The following is an 18,724-nucleotide window of genomic DNA, read 5'->3' as shown; positions in this document are numbered from 1 at the left end:
AATTGGTAAGCACATTTCCTTAATAACCTGCCAATGACTGCGATTTTTATAGAATATTTTATAAAACTTTACACTCTGACCTCTTAAGGAACGGGTTTTGAAAGGACATAAACCTTGGACGAGTTGTATACGGAGCTCGTTCACTCCTGTAACGGTAAACGAAGCGTTTGACCTATGACATAACACAAACACATTACTCCTAAATAACCTGTTTCCAGGGTCAAATATGTTTTGTTTTAATCCAAAAATAATACAAAGAGGCGTGAAATAGTCAATGAATAATACAATATATTGACTATTATCTTGTTTATAAAGTCTACCTTCGACTTTGGTAAAAATAATTGGTCATACATACCTGGAGTCACATTATTTCTGTGATATACTCTAAAAACGCTTGCACTTCGGAACTCTAAATAATACAACAACACTATTAACAGATGTATAATTCACAAAATTACTTTACAATTAAATAAACAATCGTAATCCTAATCACTTATTCGAAATTGAAAAATTAAAAAAAAAGAGCTACAGATTCTAAATAACAGTTGAAGTCAAGTCAGGTCGCACAATATGTACAAGAGATGCTGTGGAGGGGAAGAGGGTCACGAGCGTCACGCGTTTCTTGACAACAACACTCGTAGACGAACATTCGGTCACTTTCACTGAGTCTCCTACACACACGGCGCAGGCGAGGCTTTGGCAACAGTTCACTGGAGGTTCCCAGGAGGTTATACAGGTATTCTGTGGCCTCGGAGGAACGCGTCGATCTGGCCAGCTGCGAGGTTGTTGGACACCTGAGGGTTCACGTAGTAGAACGACTGCACGGCCTCGGGTTGGTAGGAGAAGCGTGTGGGCTGCGCCCTTGGGGGGATCGCCGCCACGGAAGACACCGGGTTTCTAGAAGCTTGGGGCTGGAACGTCTGTGGTTCCTGTTGTAAGAGACTAGCGGGGAATCCCTGACTCTGGAGAGTCCTGGGGTTTTCCAACCTCGCTTCGCTCGCAACCGGTTTTTGCCTCCTCTGCTGCTGGGCGAAGAGCTGTTGGGATTGTGCGAGCTGTTGAGCTTGGCTCTGCTGGAACAGCTGTTGTTGGTATTGCAGAGGCTGGGGCTGTGGCTGGGGTTGACGAGGCAGGAACGGGCTGGATGAAAACGGGCTGTCAACGAATGGCTGAAGTCTTTGTCTCAAATTGACCTCTCCTCCGGCACCCTGTGGAAGTGCTTGGTACAGGACAGTGTTGTACTGGCCTGAAGAAGGATCAAACACGAGCTCAGTGGAGTAGATAGGGTCACTAGTAACTCCCTTGGAAGGCTTGGATGTCGTTGAGACTACATTGTTCTCCAACTGGAACTTCTTGAACTCCTCGTCAAAGTCGATTTGGCCAGAGGAAGGTCTCGATTTGAAAACCGGAGCAGGTGACGCGGTAACTTCTAACAATTGAGGTCTGTATGTTGTCGCGGGTTCTGCGGTGGCAGGTCGAGGAGTGATTCTCACAGCTGTTGTTGCCTTTGGTGTAGGTTGTGAGATAAACGCAGCCTTGGGTGAAGGAGAAGGTCTGAACACAGACTGAGGGGCGGGTGTGCTTTGTGAGTAGGTCGGTCTGTAGGTAGTGGTGACAGGGCGAGCTCTAGGAGTAGTTCTCACAGGCACTCGAGCAGGTACATTCTCCTCTTCCTCCTCCTCTTGGGAAGAAGCACTGTTGTAGTTTTGCTGGAACAGAGTGGTCGAGGGTCTAGGTCTCAAGGGGGTGGGTCTTCTCACAGGAATATTCTGAGGTACGTTCTCCTCCCCACTGTCAGGAAGCTGTGGCTCCTCTTCCTCCTGGTTGGGAGCATTAGGATCACAAGGGTTCCCAGAGACGTAGGTGAATTCTCTCTTGTTGCCGTCAGGGTCGACGTAGCCGTATTTGCCCCTCACTACACAGTCAGTACCTCGGGTCTCTTCCTTGAAGCTTCCATCAGCTGCTTCGTAGCCGAAGGTGAAGGATCCGTCGTCGTTGAGCTTGTTGTAGTTGCGGATGGTCTGAACCGGAGGCTGCTTTGCAGTTTCTGGCTTGAACCTCGGGTTGATCCTTGCTTGTCCTGAGGGACGTCCGTAGGTGTCCTGCCTCGATACCAGGATAGGAGCCCCTTCGTCCTCGTCCTGCTCTGCGTAGTACTCCGCCTGACGGGTGTCCTGGTCCACCACGGCGGCTACCGGCCTCACTCGCACCGTGCGAGCGTGAGCCGCTACGACCAGCAAACTGAGTAATAGGAGCTGCAACAAATACATCACCCTATTAGTCTCACTTTATTGAAAGCTGTATTGCAATGTTTGAATCGTTCAACATAATTGTGACATGTGCATAAGAAGAGAAATTAAAATTAAACTATTTCTTCGAAACAAAAAGTATTCATTTCAAAGTGTATAATTGAACATCTGAGAACTATGTTGTCAAATAAAAGCAGATTCATTGTCATACCGACTTCACTCAGTTATTACTTATTTACCCTATTTTAGAACGGATCTGAATCAAATCGTACTTAAAACATACAATTTTATAAAGAACACATTAAAAGCATTTCCATTTACATATTTCAAGGCCCTAAATAGATTTCGCGACTTAACATATTCAAATTGATATTCCCCTGTTCCCAGAGCGTGTTAACTAAATGCATAGCCCAAGGATTGCACAGTCTCACATCCTGTAATCACAAACACCCTGAGAACACAGGGCCTTGCAACGCAATGATTTACAAGGTGGTTTCTAAGAGGAAGTCCTTTTTCGCAAAGTAGACACCTCGACATCCTGACTCCACGACCTGAACTCTGTTCTCGATCCATAATTGCGGTAATGTTCACCTTCCTTCAGCTCTGTTATCACTGACGATTTCCATATGACTTATCTCCTAGAGGACATCCTCGAGTCATCTGAGGCCCGAAGAACAGACTGTACCTCGTCCTTGGACACGCATTGTTGACCTGACTGTACACAGACTCGCCAGTCTTACTTTTACTGTAACTACAGCTGTACTTACATTTAGTTCGCTGTAAACAGGCAGTAAAATCAATACGCAGGGTGTAAGAACCAGTCTTTCTAGGTCACAGTTGTAGTTAAGAAATTTCCTGTTTTGCAGGAAGTGGTTCTTGATTGGCTTGTGAATGGGGTTAGATACATACAATAGGGTTTAAATTATGTTTTGTTGAAAACTACTAAGCACAAGCTGAAAATAGTGTATCATAGGCTACTAATAAACCTACAATTGCATTTCAAAATTTGACTGTAGACAGTAAAAAAAAAGAATACCTACTTTACTAAGCAAAGAAAAAACTGAACCGTTAAATGTCAAAATAAATTTTTATAATAGATTTTTTCCCCAATAGTTTAAGAGCCAAAAGCACATGAATAGTTACAAGACCATCCAAACAATAACTACTATGAAAACGAAGGGCATTCCTTCTTCTCCACCGTTTGTGTCTCTTTAAACACAACAGTAATTTTGACCAAATTGTAATTTTGAACAAGAAAGATTCCAATTACAGTTTGCTTAACTTATCAATAAACACATTTTTTCATTAAAATACTGTAATGTAGGCTTATCTATTTAGTAAAATAGCTTATTCCATACATTTGAAAATTCGCTAAACAAATCCTGGATATTTCTCTTAATCGGATTGACGTTTTTCTATTTTGGAGAAATCCCTTCCCTAAATACTATACGTTATGTTAAACAAATTCTATATTATAATAATGTCAATCCAAAGGCACTAAAACGATGTTGCATTGCAATAAAGTATGTATAAATCGTTTACGCATTTTTGGCTGCAAATTAATAGTGTGGTTATAAGAGTGAGTGTTTATTATTTCTTATTATGCTCGTTTCTAATGTACAGTTTGAAGGCATACAATGAAAATTCACTTCTACAACAAAGTTCAAACTTGTATAATCGGTTATTAACAACGTACATGAGTGTAATAATGAATGAAATGGAACTTGATGCAGCACAATCGAAGAGAAAACTAAACCTTCCCAAGACATGCAGTCTGCAACTCCACTTTCATACAATTTCATCGAACCGGTTTGAAAGTTTCGAAATGCATTTAAGTAGCCGCTAAATCTGCATACTTCAATAAACCGAGTGGATGTGGTTTAAATGAATGCAGGGCTATCTAACCCAAATTTTAGATGCCAATAAAGTTGCAGAATTTCATGATTGGGTCATGGACAACGTGATTCTTGACCCAATTGGATGAGCAATCGATTGCGATTATTAAAGACACGTTTTAGTTATTTATTTTTATCTGGTAAAAACTCATTGAACATTTACAAAAATGAAAAAGTGAAACGAATATTATATTGTATTTGTTATGAATGTGGAAAAACCAAGAAAACATGTATGAACATCCTGAGGGGTCATACAATTTATCAGAGAAAATATTGTCTTTGCAACAATATGATCACAAACATAACTTATTATTGAACAGTCTAAGGAAGGGGAGAGGTAAATTTAACATCAATACACGAACCAGAGAATATTCTGTATTAAATAATCCGTAGCAAAAATCTAAAAAAAATCTGATTTCAATTGCATCAAATTATTTTATCAGTGAACTATTTCTTTGGCATTCAGTGACACAAAATGAATGACATTCAGACTACAAATAATTTATTCACTCGAACTTCCAATCAATCCTGTTTAACTCAAACTGTAACAAAATTGACTTTTATGTGGATCAATCTGTTTTATCGCAAGTTTGTTTATAGTTTGTTCATCTTTAGTTTCAGTGTGACTGACTCATTATCACGTAATATCCCAGTAAGTTGATATACTTTTAAATAAAAAGATTAAAAGTAACGGTTTAATTTGTTTTCAATTAGGCTGTTTATTTAACTTATCAGCTGTTTAATTTACGTCACTGAAATCCAAATTGACGTCGGAGAGTTTTAATAACTGCCAAAAACCAAATTAACATCCTGTTTTTGTATTATTCGTTTAAACAAGTAATCTTTTCAAGCCAAACCATTTTTGATCTTTAATAGTAGTCCTACACATTTGGTTACTGATAAGTGAAAGCTGATTTCGGTTGGTCGGAGATAATACGATAACTGTACGATTGGCGTAATCGGTAATCAGTTGTAGTAATCTGAGAGCGGTCGTCCTTGAGACAGAGTCGCTAGGAAACAACAAAGGTCGGCAACATTCTTCATCAGCTGTTTTGCTGATATAACTGTATCAATGACGTTGCAGTTTGATTTGCTGTATTTCAATGACTCGTCTATCAACTTCCTAGATCACATGCCAGGACATGACGTTTACGATGTAATACAACGATAGTTGCAATGTAATGGCAAATTGCAGTTACAACTTGAGAGAAATCTAGCTCTGTAGGAAAACACTTTAAGGAAAGTTTCAAAAGTCCAAGAGGTCCCGAATTTAAGTTATTATTGCAAAACAATTTATAAAGTTGACTCGTCATGTGATAGACCTAGGTTAGAGACGACAGCTAAGCTTAGGCAAGGAAAAAACGTGTCTATCAATCTCTAAACTTAACCTAACTTAAGAAAAGCTTTATTAGGATTCTTAATTCAAGAACAAATTTACAATTTTTGGTTTTACGAAGTAAAGTTGCTACCAGATGTTAGACATGGCTGTTATTTTGAAGGATATGTGAATGTAAAAGACCAAAGTAAAAGTTACATTTGAGAGGTGGGGTGGAGAGACCACGTGGGCACGTGAGGCCTTTCGTAACATAAAGGTGTGGTCTTCAAGGTTGCTCATACGGATTTATTGAATTATCCTTCGTACCACAGGGAGTGAAGCAGACAAGAATTGTAATCACAACAAACGTACAAAATTGAAAAATAATCAGAGGAATGACAACTCTTAGATCAATTGATCTGTGCAGCTAAGTTTCTGATTAAGCTTTTTCATTAGCCAAGCCACTATCAAAAGCCACTATCAAAAGATCAGGGATAGCTAGGTCCAGTTTTGAACCATCAAAAAGCTAGAGATTTTTCAGGATCGATCCAGCAAAGGTTTGATTAGGTGAGCACTATAACCACTCATCTACCAGGCAGTTAAGAAATTTGATAAGGCATTCGTTTAATATGGTGTCCTGTATAGAAATTGACTTTTAGATAATGTCCTCTCTAATTGTTTCATCATCTTCATGTAGATGTATTGTAACTAAAGCTGCGATATAGTCTTTGATGACTTGAGATAAGGATGGTTTGGACTGACTTTGCCATTACTAGTGGGATCAAGGATTTCATTGATGTTTGCATAGAATATTTGGACCCTTCTACGTAGATCTAGATGGTAGAAAAGACGATCGTACAACCCTACTTTTCAAGAGGTTTCACTCGCACCAAGCTACTTGCCGTGATCCGGTTTCCCCCAGGTTTGTTTTGATCTGCCATCTGGCGGGAATGTTGCCGGCCTTCTGGTTACGACATGGAAGTATCTCGATTGGCACGAAGGTGCAGCGTTGTTTTGGGCGGCAATGCATCAGTTGGGCGGCTATACCTTGGCTGGGCGGCTTCGTACGTTGATCGCCGAATTGTGACACAATCGAAGGTCAGGACATATCAGGTGGTCGATCAGCCTTGGTCACGATTGTGGGCAGAGTTGTGAATCACGTGTCCTCGGTACAGCCCCGGATCTCTAAGGTGGGCGGCCCTTGTCTATGACCCACCCACCAACACAGCACAATCAACTATTGTGGCCGTTCTGCATTCAGCAATTGTGACTACGTAATGTCTACGAGTCCGGGATAGTAAGACTATGCAGGACACAGCTTTAGCCTTGCCGTTGTTTGAAATGCCAAATGTTCTCTAGTTTAGTGGTCAAAACAATGATAGAAAGTTACAAACCACGCCGTGAAAAGCCGTGTGTGATGGCAAAATGATTTTGTTGTTTCTAATATTAAATTGAATTACAAGTATGTCTCTTTCTTTAGCTGCTGACTAATTAAATGCCATGTTAAATTTTCCAATAGATTATGAAAAGTGTTTTATGAGGAAGTACGATCAAAAACTGTTGTTTCTTACGAGAGATATTCGATTTCAACGAGTTCGTTATCTAGTAAAAAACCTTTCTTATTTTATATCAACTCCAGTGAAATTTTTTAAGGAAAAGCAGTCCAAACCTTGACCCTTTTAAGGATACACTAGAGATTCGACCCATCCCTCTCTAAGTCCAAGACGCCAACCACTAAACCAACAACACACCTAAAGTATGTCTACGATGACATCGTCCAAATGTGCCACGAAACGTAAACCAATTTTATACTTGTCTATTTATTTTAAAAGTAAGAGGTTGATCATAAGATAATCAGTATTTAATAGTTAATGATTCATACCCATGAAGAGAAATGACCGTGAAGTAAACAAAAATCTATAATTTCAATTTGACAAAGCTCCCCGTATAAAATATTTTGCTAAAAAGCGAACATGCTTGAGATTGTTGATTGTATTGTTTATAGTAGAATCAACAATGTATCAGCTGATGTGACGTCACGGCCTTGGCATTGACAAGGCCGTTGTTTAGAAAGTGAAGTAACAGATGATCACCCAAATTGGCGAGTCCGGGTAGATGGCTGCATTGTCTTTGGGTTGAGATGGTCCGTGATGATTGGAGGTCATAATGTAGACAATTAGGTCCTAGGGTATGAGTTCAAGGTCACACTTCATGAACATGTTCGCACCATAATGCTAAATACCTTCCATAATCTGATTTTGTGATTTATATCCTGTTATGGAGTGATACTTTGAACACTTTACGATTTGGCAATGATATGGTAATTTGCACAACACGTGTAAATTGGACAGCAATATTCTTTTAAAATGTCTTCAGAAGTTTATTTAAGGTTCTTTAGAAGTGTCTCCTAAAGTGACTTGTTTGTGCTTAACCACTCATCAACATTGTGTGTTCCACAAGTCTTTTCTGTCCTTATAAATCTATCACTTCTAGCTTAATGGCAATATAGAAACTCTGAACAAAACATTAGAAAATCATCAATATCGTTGCGTGGTTAATAACGTTTCGTTGTTAGAGATTGCACTAATGTCTTTGAATAACACGGATAATCTTATACCAACGTCAGCCGAACTTGTAACTATTAGCTTTATCTTTCCCTGTCTTTAAGAGCAAAAGCATTTAGGAACAATAATACAACACAAATAGTCATCACCTATGGTAAACTAGTCGCTTCACCTATATTTGGCCAAGTGGTTGTTAGAATTTGGAACTTTTTAATTTGTAAAAAAAACCTCATTTTCTATTAACAATTTTGTTTCCGCACGTTTTTACTCGTAATACCTTCACTAACACTCAGTATCATTCACTTTGGATCACCTTTTAGAATTTAATTTCGTCAACTTGACAAGAAAGAACACTTAGCTGAACTTTCTTACACTGATGGATCACCCTGTGGCTTTGTTTTTGCTGTGATTGACCGCGCAGCAACTTTCATGTCGCCAAACTTGTCCTCTACCACTCTCACTATCTATGCCTGTTAATTGAACCGTGTTATTCGGAGTGGGCAGAGTTACATGCGAACTTTCTACGACATTTGGTTGATACAGTTACGTAAATCGCAATCTATTCAACTTTACATCGGATGACGTGATAAACATTTCAGTGGCCCACTGTGGTTGTTCCTTTCAGGCTCACAAGAAGATTCACTGATTTTTTAGACACCCTCTTTAAGCTACACTGTATAGTTTACTAACTGGTTAAATGCACTAACCGATAACTATACTATTCAAATCAAACTGTACGTATTAAACATCACGTAGTGGTATTGCCGAATTTGTAACAGCAATTTGTAACAGCAACTGGGTGAGCTGGGAGGTCAATAAAGATGACAGATCTGCTAAAACGATGTGAAAGGTTAACTTCTTGTCCCCGCTACCGTTACTAGGGGTTACGCCCTATTGGTGATGTCCTGCGCATTGAGTTAAATAAATACATTGAGAAGAAATTACATAAGCATCCATCCCATTCTCCTGTGATAAGGATGTAGCCTGTTTTAAAGAAAAACATTTACTTAGTTGAGTTCCACCGATACATTTTGCTGATGTATGGTTACTGATTTATGTTGAATACGTAAACTTTTTTAGGAATCCAACCTGAAATGACAACTTATTTTATATAAAAAGCTATGGCATTTTTTATAAGTTGTATCAAACAAAATGAAGAAAATAAAATTCATGACAACACTCTGCAAGAGTATATTCATCTATTTCAGCAGGCACACAAATGGCTACAGCTGGTGCATAGCAATGAGCTATATATTTCAGTATCCATTATCCAATAGCCAAAAGTATAGCTGGACAATCTATAGCAAATCATTGCGGAATCCGTTTCATCTCCTAAAGTGCAATAATTGTTTGCAAACATCCTCTTTCTCAGGTAAGATTTTAATTAATTAGTCTTGCCACTTGACCAATAGGTATTTAAATTTATCAACGAGTAGTTCCCACAGCTTAATTCACCATTTGAAAGAATACATTTCCAACTGAAAGCTGAGACGATTTCCTACAACGTCAACTATTTCCGAGGGAATTTCTTCAGTACATTGTCCGTCGCAGACATAACCGCTCCCACTAACGCTTCCTTTGTGACAGTTCATTAGCTGGATTCTTCGGGAAAGCACCTCTAATAAACAAGGGAGATGTCCCAGGAAGCGTGAAAGCTGTGACGCAAGCGGTGCACACAATTATAACAGGTGACTTTCGCTGGCGTGATCCGCTACTCTACTTGGTCGATCCTTTATTTGGCGCGTTGCACAACGCTGGACAGAGGACACGACGAGTTGTCGCAAGGAAGCCGTTGTCAAACTTCCGGCGATAGCCCTAAGTGACTTTGGGGGTAGAATGTTTAGGAGGGGAAACGGCTAAAGGTAATTGCAAGGTTATATGTAGTTTGAAGTATTTCTGTATTTGTACTAACAACGAATAGTTTTACGACCTTTCTGATCCTCGAATCTGACCCCTCTTCAGGTGCGAATTAACTTAGAAAATTACCTGGAGGACGTAGATCCTCCTAATAGATCTTGTGCATCTAGAGTGTTATATACTTTTCACCACCTTTGTTGTATACAATACTTGTATTATTGGCATTGCCGTTGATAAATATAAAAAGTTCCCTCTTACTTGGGGCCAGAATCCAGGTTCAGAAACGTCATGAAGAATATTTGGGTCTTTTTCAGAAGAGGGCCACCACTACATGTATTTAAAGTATCCGACACAGTTAAATTGTTTTCAAACGAGTACCTGGTATTGAAAACGTGTGATTAAAGCTATTAACTAACCTAACATAACCTAAGCTTTGGTTTGTCTACAGTTTAAATAGTTGTGACCCTCTTTTGAAAAAGAGCCGAATATTTTGAATGGTTTAATGTCTGGTGAGCCTTGTGGGGTTTATAGCAATTGTTTGTGGACAACATTTTAATCAGTAATTTTGACGAAGCATTAGTTTAAAAGATATTATTTTTCAATTCTGTAAACAAAATTAACTTATTAATAAAAAAATATAACGTTTTAGCGAAATGTCATAACTTTACAAAATCAATTAGCTGCTTGAAAGTATTCACAAATCAGATTTAGATCCATGCAAACCCGTTAACCAATGCAAGCTAAACCTGCTGAAATAGTAGAGACGGGAGTGGGAAAACGAACGGCACGTTTCGTGTTAAATTGCTCCTTAGCAAGGCCGCGCCATCGTAAATACCCGGTGGGAATTATTGGCGGATCCGGTTACCGAAGATTGCTATGAGCTAACTGGAGGCAAGCCAGAGGTTATGCCTAACGTATTAGGTAATGGCCCAGTCCGCGAGGTGAGAATCGGCCTGGTTCCTCAACTAGTTCACGTACGTTGTGGTCAGAGAGAGAATCAATGGAACTAATCCATCTGCGAACGGTTCCGAAGTGTTTCTCAATGGTCTGTTGATACAGTAGAGAAGGTATGGAAGCAGGTATATCGATGTTATCATGGTATGTAAATAAAGGAATGTAAACCAGCCTCATTGAAGATTTCAGACTAAAATTCAATAGTTAAAGCAATGCTTTTCAGCGTTAAACCTAATATATTCATGGTATCGACTGAATGTACGTAATCTTTTATAGATTTCGTGAATCATCTTAAGGGAATTTTAGGATTTTTTTAAAATCAAGATAGAGGTTTTTTGATGTTTATATTATGTATATATTTCTTGCTTTTTAATCATTTAAATCTATTTTGACTAAATAAATTCTATTTGAAATATTGCTTAACCAAATATCATCATAACCAAATAGTAAAGCGCAAATTAAGTATACAAAATAAGAGAAAAATATGTAGCCAACTTCAGCGCACTCAAAAGTAACCACTAAAAGCACTTAAACGTTTATAAGACATCAATATAAGATCCAAAATTAAAAAAAGAATGAGAAGCTTAAGTAGTAGTATAGGATTGTATCGAATGTTTTGGCCCGGATATGGTGGTCACTATGTTTCCTGAGGTCCCGGGTTCAAATCCCGCCAATCACCAATGGATTTTATCCATGTGATAATGCCGCAACCCCTAGGTCTAGCCTTAAGTAATGTGAAAAAAACAATCCCGGGTTCGTGTCTAGTGTCATTGGAAAAAAACCCAAAAAAACCCATGTTTTCTCTGTGTTCAAATAATACCGTTGACAGTCAATGATTTGTTATTATGAAATATGTTTGAGACTTATCTTTACAATTATTGTGATTATTTACGCAATCTTTAAGGATGATATTCTGAGATTTCAGCCAACATTTTATTTTACGGTCGTTGCAAAACATTAACCGCACTAGCAAATTAAACATAAATTTGGATGTGAGAACGTTTAAACTCCCAAGTAGCGCCCATTACTTTGTAAAGCTCAGCTGAGGAATCACTCAAATATTCAAATTACAATCGACGAATGCAGAAGAGCTCTTAGCTCAGCTGATAGCCTTATCAGCTGGTTGGCTGCGAGGATCCGCGTGGGACCAATGTTGCAACACCGCGGCACAGTATAGGTCACCGTGTAAAGGTGAACTACTTCGTACAGCTGATTGTCCACTGACCTCCAAAGGCCTCGGGGGCAACGAAGACGCGAAGATTTGATGGCCATCAAACGTTTTGTAAACTGAAAATTATAAAATAATGTCTTATCGTAGATTTAAAATAGCCCGTGGTAGATTTATTTTTTATTGTCACGGAATTAAAGAAAAATACTGAATGAATGATGCGAGGAAAGCTATTTTTTAATGATGTTCATTCATAGATTTAGGTAAAGTTGAATTTTAGCTTATCCGAATGATGGATTGCTGAATGCATCCAAATTGTCAGAATTTTTTCAGTTTAACGACGCGTTATTTCTCTCAAAAGACTGAAATTCCAGTCTGCAATAACCATTGAAGCATACCTTCTAGTCAATGAAGATGTTTTCTTTGTCCTCATAAAAACAAATACAACACAAAGTGAATGGCATAGAGATAAGGACAACATTGACAAAAAAAAAACAAAAAAAAAACACACATTTTAAAATCCCCCCTTTGATTGACCACAACGATTGGCAAGATTTTAAGGAATGATAATTTCTCATTTCACGCATATTGAGGGGGTACGAATACTTTCTTTCTCGAAAGTCCCACTATCGTATTGGGAGATGAGATGGTCCGATAGAGTTGTTACCGCCGGCCGCATCTCATTCGAGTACATTGTAATCGGATACTTTCGAAACACTCACAATCCCGTCGAATCTTTCCAAACTCCGACCCCGTCATTGTTTGACCAACGCCATACTAAACCATCACTGCACTATGACGACAACCTGGACTGTTTTGGAAAACGTCATATTACACTGCTTCATTTTAAAACCAAATAAAAAAATAACACAAAATATGAATGGAAGATAACACTGTAGATGAACTGGGATGAAAATATGCCTTTTGTAGCTAATAAAGCTGTTGACAGCTGGGGATCAGCTGTTTGAGTCCAATGGTCAAGGTCATCTGGATTCATTTTTCAACCATGAAAGAGCTACTGACCAGTGAATAAATTCCAATGAATAAATTGACCTGATTTGTGAACGTGGTACTACTGATGGTATTTAATTAAAGATCATGGCTTAAGAAATAGCTGATCTTAGTAAAAAACACATTAAGTTCCACTTCTTTTTACTATCCAACATATCTAACCAGAATGAAGTACGCACAGAAAGAGGGGTCACTAAAGAATTGATGAGCAAATCGGTTGATAATTGTTTCGACGGTTTGAAGCCCACATTTAGCTGTGCGTTCGTATACCTAATGAAATTGTCCCCAACTCAAAAGGACTTTCTTTCAAAAAATCCATACGGTACTTTTATTTTAATCCAATGCAATTATAAATCAATCGGAGGGAAAATTAGAGAATTCGACACAGGTGACCCCGGAATCGTCCGGCGACCTTTGGAACCTCACGCAGAGTTTTATCCGATTGTTGCTTTCAACAGGAAGACGTTAAGGAACCTCATGAAGGATATTTGAGCTAACGTAACGTGATATTTGATCAAAGCGTTTGTTGAATCATCATTTAGTACTATTGGAAACGCTATGATCCACAATGCATTCTGTTCATAGCCTCAGCTCTGTTATTGATGGTATGGTGAATATTTTTACGTGGTTGTTTTTCCTCTATCAAGTATTGCTGATGGGGTTAGACGTTATAACAGAGAAGTGTGATTTTCTCGAAATAATTACATACTGAACAAGCTTTTGTAAAGAACGGCATGTTTCTAGTTCTAGTCAACTTCATACTTCTTAAATTTTACAACACTATGGTACTACATTCGTACTTCTAAATGGAGAACGGTACTTTGGTATTAAACCGACTACACTGATAAATCGACTTCCAACCCAACCTAACCTATAGTCCACCCTTAAGTAAGTTTAGGTTATTTTATAAAGTGTGATCGGTATAATACCAAAGTGCCTGGAGAACTTTTGATCTTCAAATAAATGCATTACCCAAACACGTAGATGCGATTTCAAGCAACAAAAACTTGCTCAATCACATTAGAAGATTACAATTTACTAGTATATACTTCTTCAAATAATCGAATTCCTCCAAAATCCGAACCAGACGATGTCGAATAGATTATTGTGGGAGTTGTGTAAGGGGAGAAAGAGAGACTGCAGAAACAAAGAGAGTGCAGATGAAAGGAATCACGACAAGCCAGGAGTTGTGACATCGAACAGTGACTGTCTGGTGCAGGGTACACTAAACATGAGGCTCTGTAGTATTGATGTTACAACTCTTGTACACAGGTATAATGGTATAGTTATACAGTAGTTAAATCTATATGTAAAGTGATTCAACTAACAAATCATAATGACTCCCAACACTTGAAAGAGAGCGTCATACATTCTTGACAAATTCAAAGCTGATTATGAATCCAGGGTGATTAGAACTGAGCGAGTTTGATAAACTGCGAAGGTTTTCCTGACATATGTGTGAACATATTTTTCATCATACTGTCTGGAAAGCAGCCGTTTTTAGTTCATCGTCAACAAAATCGTCGTTTTCAGGTAACTTCAAATAGGGAATAGAAAAAATATGGTAAATTTTTCGGTTTGCTAACTTTAAAATTTTATCAGTGCATTATGGAAACGCTACAAACCACACAATATTTAAAGTTATGTTTGTAAACAACAATAATGTAAACATTGATGACAATATTTTATAACCTCAAATTATGTGGTCTAATTTTGTAAGGATTAGAAACTTATTTCCACAGTATGATTAAAATCGTTGTTATCACAAGGATCAAAAATGTCTTTTTTGTACTTAATCGTATTAAATATGTATTTAATGGTACGTTCGTATTGGTAAAACACGACTGCGTACCAAAAAGAGCCACTTTCGCTCCTAGTGATGAAAACTACCATTCTTTAGCCAGGGCCACTAAAAGCACAATAAATTGGGTTCAGTTTAGCAACATAAAAATGATACTGATTTCCCCAAAGATTGAATCAGCAGTTTGATGTTAGATAGTAACAAGTTAAAAACAGTGTATCACTTTGTTCCCTTACAAAATTGGGAAAGATATTTAGTGAACTGTAGATACACAACAAAATTGATTAACGAGGAATAATTGATGCTATTTTTTTTTGTTCCAGTCTCGAGATCAACAATTAAATTCAATTCAAAGAATTACTTTGATAATTTCTGTGTGAAATCCCCTGAAACATCTAAAACGCGTGAGAGAATCACAACATTCACAGACTATTAGATCCATAACAATCACTACTTCTGAGATGGTAAGTGATCACGTCCATTTAACAGTTCACGCGTTCCTTTGGCAATCGTCGTGGTTGATAGTGAACTAGGCTGGGAACTACAGGATCGTCTGGTCGTCACGGTCGGGATGGTGGGATAAGACCGACTATCGATGGCGACATGACGACAACGTAGGTCCGTGAGAGCTTGGAGGTCGTGATAACGTCACCCACAGCTGATAACGCCAATCATTAACCTTGGTCGGTGACGTCTCTGTTTTATGACTTGAGTATCCTAATTTACTCATTAGGTACAACTATTGGGGCTTACGAAGTTACTCAGGTTGAAACGCCGAACACCACTTAGTTAGCACCCTGGGTAGCATCATCACAGAACTAAGAAGTGACTTCCAACATTCAGGGGGAAATATAACAACATTTGTATAATACATCCGAAAATCAAATCTTAGAACAATCTTTTTTACACTTCGAACATTCAAATCGGTTTAATACCTACGAGAAAGTTTCAACAAATTATAGTTTGTGTTAGAATTTAACAGGTGGCACCAAGTGATAGGACTATCACTATTACTCGCATATTACCGATTGTTCACAGCATTATGGTAACAACTTCAGTGTTGTGAGTAACACAGAGTTTGATTTAGGCAGTTCATATACATAGCGGAGGGTGGAAAAGAGACGCTTGAAATTTTGTAAGAATTTTAAGTGCATACTGCTACTAGGTAAATTTGTTCAATAACTAGATGGCGTCCTCAAGCTACATGCTGGCAAGCTTGTAATCGTTCATAGGCCACGGTAAATGCTTAGCAAATTAAGTAGAGCTATACAGGAATAATTCAAATTCAAGCTTCGTAAATATCAGTGATTTTGAAAAATAGGAGTGATGTGTGTTTAGCTTTTTTTAATTTGGAAGGATTCAAACCTATTGCCGGTGCTCCTAAGGCCAAAGGTAACTTAACCACATCGTTCGATACATATGCTTATTATAGCTCTTTATATGCATGTGTAATTAAGAACTAGAAAATTCTTGAGGAACAATTACTTTATGGTGACATGCAATCTATACGTAGCTCGTACATAACTTCGGTGATTTGCTAGATAAACTGTTTGATTTGTAAAGAATTTATAAATTGTAGAGGATAAGTCAATAGTTTTACAGATGAATACAGATTTTCCTTATCTACATTACCAAACTAAAAACTGATTTCGATTATGCTGGATCGTATATAGATTTTAATATTACCATGACAAGAAATATTATACATCTTTGTTTGGTAAACATCGTAGACTGTAAAGATTACGCAAGTTAGATTCCCGTAGTTATCGGTAATAGTTTTATTATCGTCTTCATCCTCAGACGTGCGTAAACACGATGAAAATTTGTTTTGTCAACACAGGTTATTCAAGGTTATATTGAAAAGCTATCACGTGTAAATAGGAAGTTTAACTTCAACTGCAGGAAAGTTTCTCACTAAATCTTATAAAAGTTTCAATAAGGTAATTAAAAAAAAAATTATCCGTAAACACAACCCTATTCGTGGTTGATTAGTATATGGGATGCAACAAGATCAAAGCTATTTAAACAGGTTGGAGGGTTCCCGGTCTATTCTTTAACCTTATCTTTGCTAAAATTTATGTCACCCTAAACTTAAGGTTTTAAAGATTTCTAGTTCACTCCAGTAATTGGATATAGGATATAGTACAGTATATTATCTATGTTCATATCATAGCGTTAACATTTGTTGCATTGCTCACGGGTGGAATTGATGATTCAAGGACTCTACCTCTTGAAAGAAAAATCAAATTATGATTGTGTCGGATTTGTCACTGGACAAAAACTCGGGGATCCTCTTGAAACACGTTTTGACAAGAAATGCACGATGATCTGCGTAATCTGTGTTTCATGGATGAAAGGTAGACGGGTTTTACTCCATTACCAAGGCTATAGCAGTAAAAATTTGTTATTGTTGGTTTTGAAACGCGCACAACCTCCTCTAATAGTTTGATCAACCGGGTATGAGTGTAGTTATTAGACTAGCAGTAGTCGGAGAATAATGATATTAAATAGGTAGTAGGGGGTATATTTGCATTAGCAAAATGTTTAAATCTCATTAAAGCAACCTAGCTGCATAAGTTATGATAATAATGAGAGAGGTGCGTACATGATGCGTAATAAAAAAACATTTAACAAAGGTATACCTAGTGTGGTAGAATACTTGTTTAATGTTTGTAAATGTAAAGCTTAGTGATTTTAAGCGTAACATAGTTTAACAATTTCACTAAAAAGTTATTAGCTAATAAATTAGTTTATATAGCATAGAGTTCCGTGGTATTAGAATTATATTGACGTTTGTACATTAAAAATATTTTTTGAAAACTACAGAACCTCAGGACGTTTGAAGGAATAAAAAGTCAATAGTATTTAGTTCAAATTGAATGTTTACGACTAATTGAACTAACTTGGTATACAGAGGTGACAAAAGTAGGTTATGTATGAAGTAGAAAAAAATCCGAAAAATAGTCTTTATTTTTTAAAATAACGCAGATTAGGTTACTACACTAATTAAAATGATACATTTTAATTAGTGAGTCAAAAAATAGCTACAGTCAATACAAATTCTTTTATGGTAATGAAATAATAGCTAACTTTTTTCAAAGCACATGAAAATGTATGTATAATTGACACCAACCTTCTACAAACACCTCCACCTTTTCCACACTCTAGATTTTATTACAAAAAATTAATGTGCAAAAAAGGTAATCAAAACTTAGCGTTGGGATGGTAAGCAAGGGGATGTAATGTATAAGTAATAAACTTTAGAATCAATTATTCAAACTACAATTGTATGGGATACTTACGGATCGCATGTCTACTCCTTCCACAAGCAAGGGCACGAGTACAGTGACAGTGGGATCTGAGGTAGAGCTCACAGTCCTGGCTTATACCCCCCCTCGACTTTCGCCCCCCTCTACCCCCTGACAATACATACGAGGTATATAGGTATGTGTTGGGTATGGCTATCGTGTTGTCTGGTTCAAAGAGAATATTGATTTACATGCTAAAAAATTGGTGGATGAAATATTTGGAAAAGTACAGTTTGTGATGCTTGTTTAAACTGTAGCGTTCTTAATTTATATGCTAGTAAATATTGGCTTGAACTATCGACAAAACTAGATGTTTATACATGCCCATTTTTATAAGGGACTCGTTCAACTAGGATTTTTTAATAACTGGCTAAATTTGGTTTCCATACAGAGCGTCTTGCAATGAACAAACTTTGTCACGTTATTCAGCATGTCAAAAGAAACAAAAAAAACGTAAAATGTGTCCTATCTCATACTGTTTTCGGTATATCTGTCTGTATGTGATTTTTACGAAAACATTCATAGCTCCTTAATTGCTTGAGCTACAGAATTGAAGTTACAGTATGTATATATGTTTATCTTACTTACCACTATTATTGTGC

General features: G+C 37.6%; 1 protein-coding gene across 1 annotated transcript; it reads right to left on the bottom strand.

Annotated features, from left to right (window-relative positions):
• Positions 1–427: 427 nt before the first annotated feature.
• LOC128991107 (uncharacterized) lies at positions 428–18,159 on the bottom strand. Its single transcript, XM_054413837.1, has 2 exons — positions 18,117–18,159; positions 428–2,255 (listed from the first exon to the last, which is right to left on the bottom strand). The coding sequence occupies exons 1-2, from the start codon at positions 18,123–18,125 to the stop codon at positions 729–731; spliced, it is 1,536 nt and encodes a 511-aa protein (XP_054269812.1). The 5' UTR covers positions 18,126–18,159; the 3' UTR covers positions 428–728.
• Positions 18,160–18,724: the final 565 nt, after the last annotated feature.

This window comes from Macrosteles quadrilineatus, unplaced genomic scaffold, assembly GCF_028750875.1.
Source record: "Macrosteles quadrilineatus isolate MER2022 unplaced genomic scaffold, UCM_ALF_1.0 Scaffold_3__2_contigs__length_128488019, whole genome shotgun sequence".
Classification (NCBI taxonomy): Eukaryota; Metazoa; Arthropoda; class Insecta; order Hemiptera; family Cicadellidae; genus Macrosteles; species Macrosteles quadrilineatus.
This window is presented reverse-complemented; position numbering and strand designations above follow the sequence as displayed.